We start from the raw sequence: 13668 nt of genomic DNA, 5'->3' as shown, positions 1-13668 counted from the left end.
AAGGGAAAAATTCTCAATGAACATGAATCACAGTTGTTATATCAGTTTTAATCTGGTAACCAGGCCTAAATTTTTATCAGAGATATTAATTTTATATTCTTTAATGATTTTCTAATACTTTTTCTAACAATTCACCTTGCTTGGGCTCTATATCTTTTGGGGTAACATACATCTCTCCTATAATGTTTGAATCATTGGTGTTCCCTTTAAAAATTGTTTCTATAGCTTTGCAATGTTTGGGAATAATATTCTGAGAGATTCTGAAATTTCACTCTAGTCCACTTTATGTGTATCACTATGCCAATTTGCTCTTTGAAATATGATCAGTCCTTTGGGCTATCAGAGTGACACTCTTGTCTACATGGTAGCTCAATAATATGAAGATCATATTATATTTTAGACAATATGAAATATAATAGAGTTTGTTAAGTTCCTTAAAACTACGAGGGATTTGAAAAAGGCATACTGAATACATATATTATTTGGAAATTGGAATTTTAAATCAAGTCCAAGAGTGTAAGGTTCAAATAGCAAAAATTTCTCAGGGACCATTTTTTGATGTAACAATCAAATGGGTCTCTATATGTATCCCTTCATTTGTTGACTTGCGTATTTTGGCAGTTACAGAGATTGCAATATTACTGAGCACTACTTATAGGTGCTCTTGCAAAGATAATCATATAGGAGCACTTTCATTTCTGAAAGATTTTTCTCCCTGCTAGCACTGTAATTCAGATTTCAGCAGACCATCTCCTAAATCTATCAAGTTATTGCTTCTTGGTATTGGAAAAAATTAATGCAGATAGTTGAACCCATATAAAAATATTTTTCCACAATAAAAAAGGAAACGCTGTGAGTCAAATCTTGTGAATACAAAATACTGACTCTTCAATGAGAGTCAACATACTACTGGATTCAATAAGTTCTCTTTGTGAATGTTTCTATATTAGGGCTCATTTAAAAAAATAAACAAACCAAAAACGTTGGTCTAGCCATTACTACATATTACATAGAAGAATCTCACTACCATAAAAAAAAATGGTCTGTGGTGCCCCTTTCTATCAGCATAATCTCCCCCTTACAATCTGGAAGCCATGATCTGCTTTCTGATGTGTAACTGAACTTTTCATAACATTTTACTTAAGTAAAGTGAAATAGTATGGAATTTTCTGCTTCTGTTCTAGGCTTTCTTTTAAAACCTAGAATAATGCTTTTTAACAATACTAAGTAGTGTTTTAATATGTGATGTGTTTCTTTTGTATTGTTGAGAGGTATTTCCTTGTATACTTAAGCCAAGATTTATTTTATCCATTCACAAATTGATTGTCTTATGTTTTGGATAAAGAGGAATAAAATGATATGAACACTCATAAATTGACTTGTATTCTGCAATGCTTTTGCACTCACATATTAGTTATAGTATTTCTTTATTATTAATAAATACTTAAATAAATATTTTATTTAAAGAAATATAGTATTTCTTTATTTCATCTGGTATTCTATATAGTGAAACTATCTGTGAATCAATTCTTTCATTGTTTGTTTCTTCCTCCCTTCCTTCCTTCCTTCCTTCCTTCCTTCCTTCCTTCCTTCCTTCCTTCCTTCCTTCCTTCCTTCCTTCCTTCCTTCTTTCCTTCCTTCCTTCTTTCTTTCTTTTTCTTTCTTTCTTTCTTTCGTTCTTTAATTTCTCTTGAGAATTCTTTTCAATTTTTTTCTTGTGTCTAATGACAGTAATTGCATCATCCCATACAATATCAAAGATAAACTAAAAAAGATCTCCCCTTATTCTTCCTGATTGGAGTTGGATAGAATTCAGCTTGTCTCTTTCAAACTGATACCTTAGATATCCATGTCAGCTAAGGAAGTATCTTCATTTTCTTAGTTGTTATTGTAATTATTTTTGGTTTTTGAGTCACAGATTACTGTGCTCAGGACTTACTCCTGACTCAGAGATCACTTCTGGCTATGCCCAGGAGATCATATGTGGTACCTTGGATCAAACTGGCAATTCAATTGTTTTAATCCCATTACCATATCTCTGGCTTATTTTTTTTTGAATTTTTTTATTGAGTCACCATGTGGAAAGTTACAAAGTTTTCAGGTTTAAGTCTCAGTTATACAATGCTTCACCAGTGCACATATTCCACCACCAAGAATCACAGTATAGCTCCACCCTGCACCCCCACACCCCGAGCACCCCCACGCCCCTAGCCCCCCCACCTGTGTAACTAATAAATTTCACTTTACTTTCACTTTGATTGCATTCAATATTTCAACAAAACTCACTATTATTTTTGGAGAGTCTCTCCCCTAAAGTCGGACCTGCTGAAAAGGAAGCATTAGATAATTTGTTTTCCATTGCTGAGAATGAAGAAGTATGAGGTCGAGTGACCGCACTTTGAAGCCTCACGGTTTTGGGTTTCTGTATTTTAGTATTTTAGTAACTAAGTCCAGAGAAACATCTGCCAGAAGTTGCATCATTGTCTGGTTCACTTTTTTTTAAAATCAGAAGTGGATATTGAGTTTTGCCAAATGATTTTTGGCATCATTGAGCAAGTTATATAAAAATTTAGTTGATTAAATGATGAATTATATTAATTGCTCTAGTATGTCAAAACATCATCAAACTCTTAAGACAAATCCCACATGTTCATAGTTTAATATTCAAATTCATTATATGATATTATTAATTTACTAATTATTTTATCCATTTTGCATTAAGTTATTTTTTTCTATTTGACCTTTAGAAATATTGCTTTTTGCTTTATTTCTATGTTTATTAGAAATAAGAGCTTAACACAATGGCCACTCAACACCTTTATTGCAAACCACAACACCTAATCAGAGAGAGAGAACAAAAGGGAATTCCCTGCCATAGTGGCAGGGTGGGGTGGGGGGAGACGGGACTGGGGAGGCGGGGAGGGATGTTGGGTTTACTGGTGGTGGAAAATGGGCACTCTTGAAGGGATGGGTTCTCGAACTTTGTATGGGGGAAACATGAGCACAAAGATGTATGGATCTGTAACTGTACCCTCACGATGACTCCCTAATTAAAAAAATAAACTAATAAAAAAAAAATAAGAGCTTATAAACTTTTTGTTTAAATTTTAGGGTTAATCCTGGCTCATAGAAAAGTATTGTGAAGTATTCCCTTTTATTTAATTTTCATGAATAATTCGTACAAGTTTTTTTATTTCTTATTAAATAAATTTTGAAGGGCAAAATGCATCAAACAATTCTAACGGCATTGCTTGAGGACTCACAATAAAATCCACTAAATTTGTAAGAAATCATAAAACTTCCAAAATATTCTAAAAATAAGATAGAAGGTACTAGATTTCTTAAAATTATTCTATTAAGCTATAATGATTAAAAACATGTGATATTAGAAATAAGACAATCTCTTAGATCAATGGAAAAGATTCGAGAGCCCATTGATAAGCCCTCAGATATTAGGATAGTTAAGTTATGATAAAGGAACTTGGTGAATAAAGTACATCAAAAAATTATCTTCAACAAATAGTATTGGGAAAACTGGATAGACACATGCAAAAATATTAAAAGAAAATAGAAGAAGATTTAAATCTTATCTCACACGTTACAGTAGTTAATTCAAAATAGGATAAGGGCCTTTTATGGACCACAGTCCATAAAAGTCATTGAGGAAAACTTAGGTAAATATCTCCAGCACATGGGTCTCAGATTTTTTTTCAATTAAGAAGTGATTACATAAACAAAAATAGGACTACATCAACTGAGTAGGGTTTTGAAATGCCAAAGAAACCTGGGCTAATATCCAATTATATATAAGCCATTCACAAAGCTCAACAAGAAAAATACCAACAACCTCATCAAAAAATATGATGACAGATGAAGAATCACTTCCCTCAAGAAGACCTATGTATAGGCCAGGAGGCATATGAAAAAATGTTCAATGTTACTTAATATCAGGAAAATACAAAGAAAAAAGAGACATCATCATATACCAATAAGAATAATATGGACCAAAAGAACTGGAAACATCCAACGTTGTATGGATATGTAGGTCTAGATATATAACCAGAGTTGTGTATAGGGAGGAAATTTATTGACAATGATGCTTAACATGAAGTAAAGGTAAATAATAATGAAAAAGTGGGGAGAGGTAACTCAATTCTACTGAGAGCAAATGATGAGTATACTGTGAAAACACTTTCATCAATAAATACATCAATTTAAATTAGTGTTTAAATTGTTTAAAAGTCAAACCTCCTTCTTCATGAGGTTTGGTTCCCTCCCAAGCTTTGAGGGAGAATTGGAGGACCCATGCTGACCACTTGCATCCCCTTTGGGGTTGCTTGCAGTCAGTTGAGATTCTCTGATTTCCATGTCTTCATTATCTCTGGTTCTATGCTTACTCTGGGTTTAATTGTTTCTTATTTTTCTAGTTTTCTAGCTGATTTTGAGGAAATAAATTTAAGACCATTCTACAATTCAAATATAATCAAGCTATAATAAAAATCCTCTACTTTATACTGCTTTGCTGTCATCTCATTAATTATGATATATTGTACTTTCCCTTCATTCAACTCAATACATCCTATCTTGTAAAATCTTCTCTAAACAATAGTTAATTTAGAAGTGTGTTATTTAATTTTTAAATATTTCCAAACCTGTCAGAGATTTTTCTGTTATTTGTTTTCAATTTAATTCTTTTGTGTCACATAAATACTTACAATATTTGAATTCTTTAATATTTATTGAGACTTGTGTAATGATCCGGTGTATTATCTATTCTTAACTTATTTTGGAACCAAGCATTTTTCAAAGTGCCTGCAATATTTTACATTCCCAAAAGCTAAGTATGATTTATTCCAGTTTCCAAAAGTCCTCACCAATACTCTTTATCCTCCTCCTCCCTGCCTCTCTCTCTCTCTCTTTCTCTTTCTCCTCTCTATATCGCCCTCCCTTGGTATCTTCCTCTCTCCGTTTTCTATACTTGATAATAATTATAGCTACTCTAGTCCAATGGTATTACTTCGTGATTAAAATTTTGTATTATATTTCTGCAGAGCCTGGCAAGCTACCTGTGGTGTACTCGATATGCCAAAAACAGTAACAACAAGTCTCACAATGGAGACATTGCTGGTGCCCGCTCCAGCAAATCAATGAATGCAGTGCTACAGGGCTATTTTTGGGAGAAGGTTGGGCCACCTCTGGCATTTCTTAGGGGCTATTTTTGGTTCTGTGCTCAGAAGGGACCTCTGGTGGTGCTCAGGGGGAACATATGTGTTGCTTGGGATTGAATCAGGGATGACTAAAGCAGTTTCATATAAGGGAAGTGTCTAACCTCACGTACTATCTCTCAGGACCCTCACTTTGTGGTTTTAATTTGCATTTTCCAAATGCCTAATGGAGTTTGGCATCTTCTGTCTTCTATTAGTTAGCCTTTTGTATAGTTACTTTGGAGAAATGCTTTTTCAAGTTATCTGCCCAATTAAAAATTGTTTTATTGTGTTGTTGTTGCTGTTCTTGAGTTGCACATGTTCTTTATAAATTCTGGATACTAGAACCTTAGTAGAGTTATAATTAAAGTATTTTTTATACTTTGCGTTTTTTAAAAATTTTCTATTAAAAGTGGGATACATAACAAAAATCTCCCCTATTTTGTTTTAGTTATCTATTTTAGTAACTCATAAAATATTCAGTTGATTGATTATTTTATGGAGTCCAAAACATTTACAGAATCCCATTTGATAGCAATAACATACATTAAAGTACACAGAATATTTACCAATTTAGATTACACTCTGAAACATAAAACTAGTCTCAGTGAAGGATCCAAATTTTATTATGTATTTAATGTGCCAGAATGGAATAAATTTTGAAATAACAGAAATATCTTTGCGAAATTTTCACGTACTTGAAAAATAAGTTGCACACTTCTCATAAGCTATTACTAGAGAAATTTTGACAAGAAAAATAAAATTATTTGAACACAGTGAAGGGAAACCATATTATGTCGTAGCTAATGAGATAATGCTAAAACAGCACACAAGAACAAGTTTATCACGCTATTTTTACTTCTATATTTAAAATAAAGAGATACCTCAATTTAATTATTCAAAATTCACCTATGGAAATAAAAAATAAGAATCAATTCAACCCAAATTGTGCATAATATCATAAATTATGACAATCAAAGTGTAAATTAGCTACAAAACAAGAAACAAATTGAAGCAGTCAATACAATCAAAGTTGAATCTTTAAAAGATTAATGAAATTTAATATAAAACATTTCCAGGCCTGTCAAAAATAAAAAAAATGAGACATATCAAAAATAATAAAGAGGGGCTGGAGAGATAGCACAGCGGGTAGGGCGTTTGCCTTGCACGCGGCCGACCAGGGTTCAAATCCCAGCATCCCATATGGTCCCCTGAGCACGGCCAGGGGTAATTCCTGAGTGCAGAGCCAGGAGTAACCCCTGTGCATCGCCAGGTGTGACCCAAAAAGCAAAAACAAAAAAAAAAAAGAATATGCATATGACGAATATTAAGAATCAGAACAAAATCAAACAATCTAATTTCAATGTGGCAAATGATCTGAATAGACAGATTTTCAAAGAAGTACAGATTGTCAAAAAGTACATGAAAAGTTTCTCAACTAATTATCAGGGAAATGAAAATCAAAACCACAATGTGATATTCCCTTTAAAATCTTGAAATAGGACTATGCAGCTGTCAGAAAAAAGGAGGTCATGAATTTTGTATTTAAGTGGATCGGCACGAAAAGTTTCATGCTGAGTGAAATGAGTCAGAAAGAGAGAGACAGACATAGAAAGACTGCACTCATCTATGGTATATAGAATAACAGAGTGGGAGACTAACACCCAAGAATTGTAGAAATAAGTACCCGGAGGTTGACTCCATGGCTTGGAGGCTGGCCTCACATTCTGGGGAAAGGGCAACTCAGAGAAGGGATCACCAACTATAATGTAGTTGAAGGCCATGTGGGGGAAGGGAGTTGCGGGCTGAATGAGGGCTAGAGACTGAGCACAGTGGCCACTCAACACCTTTATTGCAAACCACAACAGCTAATTAGAGAGAGAGAACAGAAGGGAATGCCCTGCCACAGTGGCAGGGTGGGGTGGTGGGAGATGGGATTGGGGAGGGTGGGAGGGATGCTGGGTTTACTGGTGGTGGAGAATGGGCACTGGTGAAGGGATGGGTTCCCGAACTTTGTATGAGGGAAGCATAAGCACAAAAGTGTATAAATCTGTAAATGTGCCCTCACGGTGATTCACTAATTAAAAATAAATAAATAAATTAAAAAAATCTTGAAATAGGTATCATCAAAAAGAAAAGAAATAAGAATGTTGGTGAAGATATGGATTATAAGGAAACTCTCTTCCAATGTTGAGAGGATTGTAAACCGGTGCAGGCATTCATGGATTTTTTTTTCTCTTACTTTGATCTTTTTGCTCCCATTTAGAAGGACCATTATCATAAATTGAATTTACCTGGAAAATCTAGCCGACTTCTCCCTCTCTGCCCATGCCCCCTCCCAGACTAATCACTTAAAGTTCTTTAGTCCCAACTACAAAGTTTTTTTTTTTTTATTGCCAGGTAAACAACTTATTTACAGGCTAAGAAAAATGAATTTGAAGCAACGATTAAAGCTGAACTTAATTGGAGACTATATATTTAGAGTGATATCAGTCTGTTAAATTGTATGATTGTTACCATGCCACAGAACTTCCATGATTTGTTTTTATACTTGTAGTTTGTTGTGGTGATATTTCAGAATGTGCTGCCTTCTGAAACATTATAACGTTATACCTGTCAGGATCAACTTTGTAACTGTGTACTTCATGGTGATTTAATAATTAAAAAAAAGTTATAGCTGAATGGTATTTTGTGTGAAGGATTTGACTGTCCCTTGTAACTCTACAATACATTATAGATGTTTAAGTATAGAGTTTGTGGAACAAATATTCCTAATGAGTAAATGCTATTTTACTTTGTGAATTCATATAAAGTTACAAATAGCTCATTTAACACTATAGAATCCATGTTGCAGGTCTGTGATTTGCCAAGAATATGGCTACATTCACTGGACAAAATTATAAAAGAATTATTACACTTATTGAGTGATGTGCAGGCTTAAAAAGCACAATTGGTTTTATCTAATCAAAAATGATTTAAAAAATTTAATTAACAAAGAATATTTGAATCATATATAGCAATTTTCTGAAATTTTCTATGCTTTCCTGGAGATTTATTTATATTCTTTGTGTCAAATAATTAGAAATTTTGTTAGTTGTCAGCATAGAATAGTTTTCTTTTTCCAGATGAGGCACCACTTATAGTAGGAAAGGAAGAATTCCTCAATTGTTAACCCTCTAAACATGCATGCTTCATAAATTAGTAAAGTTCTAAATATCCTTTTAATATATCATACTTCACTAGAGAAAAATAATAAGTTGTATGAGGAAAAATAAAATGTCTGCTTTGCTTACCAATATGTCCGGTAGGCCTACAAGAATCTAGTATTTGGAGTACTGAAGAAACTTTTTGTTGAAATTTTTATTTCAACTGAAAATTTCCTGGAGAAATAAATAAAAGAAGCAAATGTCTTATTTTTATATCAATATTATTAAATCTTTACCTTGCATGGTTACCACTCTTAAAAGTTGCAGGTAGAGAATTTGGACAAAAGAAAGAAAGTACAGCAGAAGATTACAAAACTAAATGGATAAAGAAGTCCAAGAAAGTCTAAAACAAACGACAAACCGTAGTGGGGTCATCATGCCCCATATTGGCTCCTAATCTGTGTACACTAGCAGCATTCCTTGAAATTCTGAAGCCACAATCCCGATGAAAAAAAGTAGGTCATGCTTTCTTTAATCACTTAGGTTAATCACTTAGAAACATCCCAATGAAAAGTCTAATATCCCAATTTCTGGAAGAGCAGATCCAAAATTTGATTCAATAAATATTTTTTCACTTTTGTGCCTGCATTCTAGCCCTTCGGTTTCCGTCTGTCAGTTATAGTTTCCTACGGCCCAGGGTCCTGCGGCCGACCCGCTTCAACGCAGCCTTCACTTCACTATTCCTTAAGCTGTAGATGATGGGGTTCAACATGGGTGTCACCACTGTGTAGGAGAGTGACAGCAGCTTCTTGCCCTCCGGAGAGGTACTGGATCGGGGTCGGAAGTATGTGAGGATGGCAGTGCTATAGAAGAGGGAGACAACCAGGAGGTGGGAGGAGCAGGTGGAGAAGGCCTTGCGCTTCCCTTCAGTTGAGGGCATCCTGAAAATAGTGGAGAGGATGCGGACATAAGACCCTAGGATCAACAAGAAAGGGAAGAGGATGAATAGGACAGTGGCTGTCAGCGCCTCTAGTTCAAACAGAGAGGTATCAGCACACACCAGTGCAATGACAGGGGGGCTGTCACAGAAGAAGTGGTTTACCCTGTTGGGGCCACAGAAAGGGAAACTGAAAATCCATGTGGTTTGCACAGTGGCCACAGGAAATCCCGAGAACCAAGAAGCAGCTGCCAGTTGGGTACATGCCCTGCGGTCCATGATGACTGGGTAGCGCAAAGGGTCACAGATGGCCACAAAGCGATCATATGCCATTGTGGCCAGGAGGCAGCATTCGGCAGCTCCGAAAAAGAAAAAGAAATACATCTGAGTGGCACAGCCAAGGAAGGAGATGGTAGTGTCTTGAATGATTAGGGTTCCCAGCATCTTGGGTACAATGACCAAGTTGAAACCTATTTCCAGGAAGGACAAATTCCTGAGGAAGAAGTACATGGGACTCTGTAGGGCAGAATCAACTGTAGTGACCAGAATGATAAGGACATTTCCCATTAGGGTAATCATGTAAATGGTCAAAAAAAGGAAAAATAGAAGAGCTTGTAGCTCAGAGGATAGGGTTGAGAAGCTCAAAAGAACAAACTCACTGACAATTGTCCAGTTTCCCCACATCATCTTCTGCCCCAGATTTTATAAGGTGTTCATACTGCAGGAAGGTAGAAGTGTTCATATGTCGCCTAGATGTTTTATCACAGAAAGAGAGCCTTCTGTAATCTCATTCTCCACTTTCTTGTTATAGTCATTGAAGATCAAACTTCCCACACTGTTAAAATAAAAGTAAGATTGAATACCGTATTCTTGGTTTTTTCTTTGAAGAATACTTTTTGCCCTCACAGACTGAACTAATATTCAGTACCATCTCTTGACTTGTCTCTGCTCCCTGCAGTATGCTCAAAGTCACAGCTTTAGTTTTGCTATTCTACCTACCTCTCCTTTGTAGCCAGTGATATTAAAGATACTAAAGCCAGGGAAGGCATTTCTTAAGAGAGGAATCTTGATGAACACCAAATGAGGAAAGCAAGGACATGTTTTCTGCAAAATATGACAGGAAGCACAAGAAAAGTGAACCAACAATTACCAATAATACTTGAGGGGATTCCAATCTTGACTGCCCTAGGCATGAATTCATTATAAATGAAAGCATGAATAAGAATATTAAATACTATGAAAAACAAATTGGATATTTTAGGATGATATTTATAAATAAGTTTCAAAATTGGACCCTGAAGTTCTTTGCAATTCTTAGAAATTTAAAATATGCACGGATTTAATACATGCTAATTATTATATTTTTATATATTTCAAAATATACTTTAAGCCATTGGAGAAATCACACTAGCCTCTTTTTTGATTAAAAATAATTTTTGCAAAAATACTGATTATCTTCTATGTGTCACAACTATATGGCACATCAGTAAGATATATAAAAATCTCCATATTCATAAGACTTATCTTCCACGGGGAAGGAGAGATAAATATAAATGATAAAAATAGAATCATATATAGTATGTGAGATGGGAAAGGAACAATGAAGAAGAATTTTCAGCAGAGGAGATAGGCATCAGGTTAGTGTCAGAGGAGCCTTCATTGGGAGGATGCTGAGTAGGTATAAGAAGTAAAATCAGGGTGAATTAGGGAAGAGATGATAAAGCACAAAAGCAGTGATAACTATGCTATTAGTTTTTCTTATTTCCTCTTCACTTATAAAACTCAACTGAGGCATTACTTGTATGAAAAGGTCTTTGATGTCTATTTTAATAGAACTATTATTATATACCAAATAAGTATCAGGTATTATTCTAAGTATGTAGCATGCATTGCATTATTTGAAATCTCACAACTCAAAAATACAGGGATTATTAGACTACTTTACAGCCAAGAAATCTGAGGCACAGAAAATTTGAAAAATATTTTCAGGTTAGATCGCAACTATCAACATCAGGGTAAGCATTGTTGGCAATCTGACAGTAAAGTCATAGATTTACCCACTGGCAGCTTTTTCACACACCATCTGAGAAGGGTGACTAAATCCTAATCCATAGTGTTTGCATAAAGCATAGCATGAGAGCAAAAATCAAGATAATTTCTAGAGATGGGAATAAAGTTTCAACATATTAGGTCATACCTTAGATTAGTTATTAATTTATATATTCATCTGATACTATATTTGGTATATTTCTTGAAAGCAAAAATCATCTTAGTCAACATTTTTGTTTGGTCTTGGCTACTGTGCTGACATGATTCTGCTCAGGCTTTACTCTTGGCTCTGTGCTCAGCATCACTCCTGGCCACGCTCAATGTAACTCTACAGCCCCCTTATGAATGTTTTATTCATAGAATAATGTAGAGGAATAGTAAAATTTTATTAAGAAAACAAATTATAAGTGTAAAAATAATCAGGAAAATATCTAGTAAGGACAGAATATAGAAACTGTGACCCCTAGTCCTAAGGAATTTTGACACAAAAGATTATACAGTAGAGTCTCATACAATATTCACAAATTTAGATTTAAGAGAATTTGAAACTACAAATAGGTAAATTCTTTTTTCCCTAATGGAGCTTATTTTCCAAGTTTCTAATTCTTTATTCAGATAATGCTTCGGTCACACAAAATTCATGTTTGTTTACCACTCCTTGAATTTACAGTACTCTGTTCTTCAAATTCTCTTCCTGAAATTATATCGAATTTTCTATTCATATTACATTTGATCATAAATATTTTATTTATGATGTTTTTGTGTACTCTCTTTGCATAACGAGGTGTTATATATTTACCCTTTTAAACACCAAGTGTGAATTTCTATTAGAACATTTTTTGTAATGTCAATCTGTGAATCTATTCATTTTCTAATTACTATTGCCATTAGGATAATGTCATACATCATTGAATCTTTTGTACTTATTTAAGTATTTAACTATAACTGCTTAGCAATTAATATAGCCTAAGGTTTAATTATTCTTATAGCAATTTGATGACACTGTTGGATTTTTTAATTAAGACTAGGGTCAACTAAGACCTCTGGCTGTGTGTTTTATAGATGGCATACTTGGTTTTATTTTCCATGATAAATTTACCTTTTAAACATTTTTTTCTCTGAGAAGATATTTAAAACCTTTATTTATTATAACATATTTGCATCATTCACTATATCGTGACTGTCCAATCATCTCAAGTATTTAATAAAAATATTTCCGTGGCCACACTTTGGTGTGGCCTCTTTGCTGCTGATTGACCATGATTCGGAGGCCAGCTAGACTACTTTTGGTCCCAGAAACTGCGTGTAGCCATGTCTCTAGACTGTGAACTAAGCCATTGCCCCATACTGCCCCAGGAAGGAAATTATGCAATTTCTAACATAAATCTCCCTGGACTTAATTACTAAAATACAGACATCCTAAACCACGCTGCCACTACCGCAGAAGCGTGACGTCATATCTCTTCATTCTCAGCAATGGAAAGCTAATTATCAAATGCTTCCTTGTCAGTAGGGCTGTTTGTTTTTTTTTTTGGGGGGGGTAAACTCCAACAACAATAATGAGTTTTGTGTTGAAATATGGAATGTAATTAAGGTAAAGAGAAAATGAAGTGAAATTTATCAGTTACGCAGGTGGGGGTGGGGTGGTCGGAGGTAGGACGTATACTGGGGTTTTTGGTGATGGAATGTGGGCACTGGTGAAGGGATGGGTGTTTGAGCATTGTATAACTGAGACTAAGCCTGAGAACTTTATAACTTTCCACATGGTGATTCAATAAAATAAATAATAATAATAAATATTTCCTAGGACAGTCAAAGCTTTACAGCATGACACTTAAACTATATTCCAAAATAAATTGATTCCAAGTTGCAGTTTACATATTTTAAGTAAAAAGTAACTTTTCAACCAGAAACTTTATGATTTCAGTTATGGATGGATTTATTCAGTTATGGATGATGATTGATCATCAGGAACAGATCTCTAGAATGTGGTAACAAGCATTTTCTGAAATAATTTAACAAACACTTCAGTAAAATGCATATCAATTATATCAAGATTTTTCATCCAAGATCCAAAGAATGTCAACTTCCTTATAATTCTTTTTTGACCACTGACATGCACCAATGAAGCATTACCTGGTCCCTTGTGTTCCTTGGCACATTTGTTTTAATTGTTGTAGGGGTCACGTCTAAGGGTGCTTGGGCATCGTGTGGTAATAGGAATTGAGTGAAGACCTTTTTATATGCAGAATATGTACTCTTTCACTTGATCTTCAGCCTACTTATTGACTTAAAATACTTATAACAGGAGCTGGAGCAATAGCACAACAGG

The 13668-nt window shown here is 34.6% G+C and overlaps 1 protein-coding gene and 1 pseudogene across 1 annotated transcript; both read right to left on the bottom strand.

Moving 5' to 3' along the window:
• Window positions 1–13668, bottom strand: part of LOC129406086 (uncharacterized) — a 144288-nt pseudogene that overhangs the window by 23618 nt on the left and 107002 nt on the right.
• LOC101550699 (olfactory receptor 10A4) lies at window positions 9027–9974 on the bottom strand. The gene has a single exon (XM_004613648.3). It carries the CDS (start codon window positions 9972–9974, stop codon window positions 9027–9029), a length of 948 nt encoding a protein of 315 aa, XP_004613705.2.

This window comes from Sorex araneus, chromosome 6 (genome assembly GCF_027595985.1).
Source record: "Sorex araneus isolate mSorAra2 chromosome 6, mSorAra2.pri, whole genome shotgun sequence".
Taxonomy (NCBI): Eukaryota; Metazoa; Chordata; class Mammalia; order Eulipotyphla; family Soricidae; genus Sorex; species Sorex araneus.
Note: the sequence above shows the minus strand (reverse complement) of the source record. Positions and strands in the feature narration are given on the sequence as shown.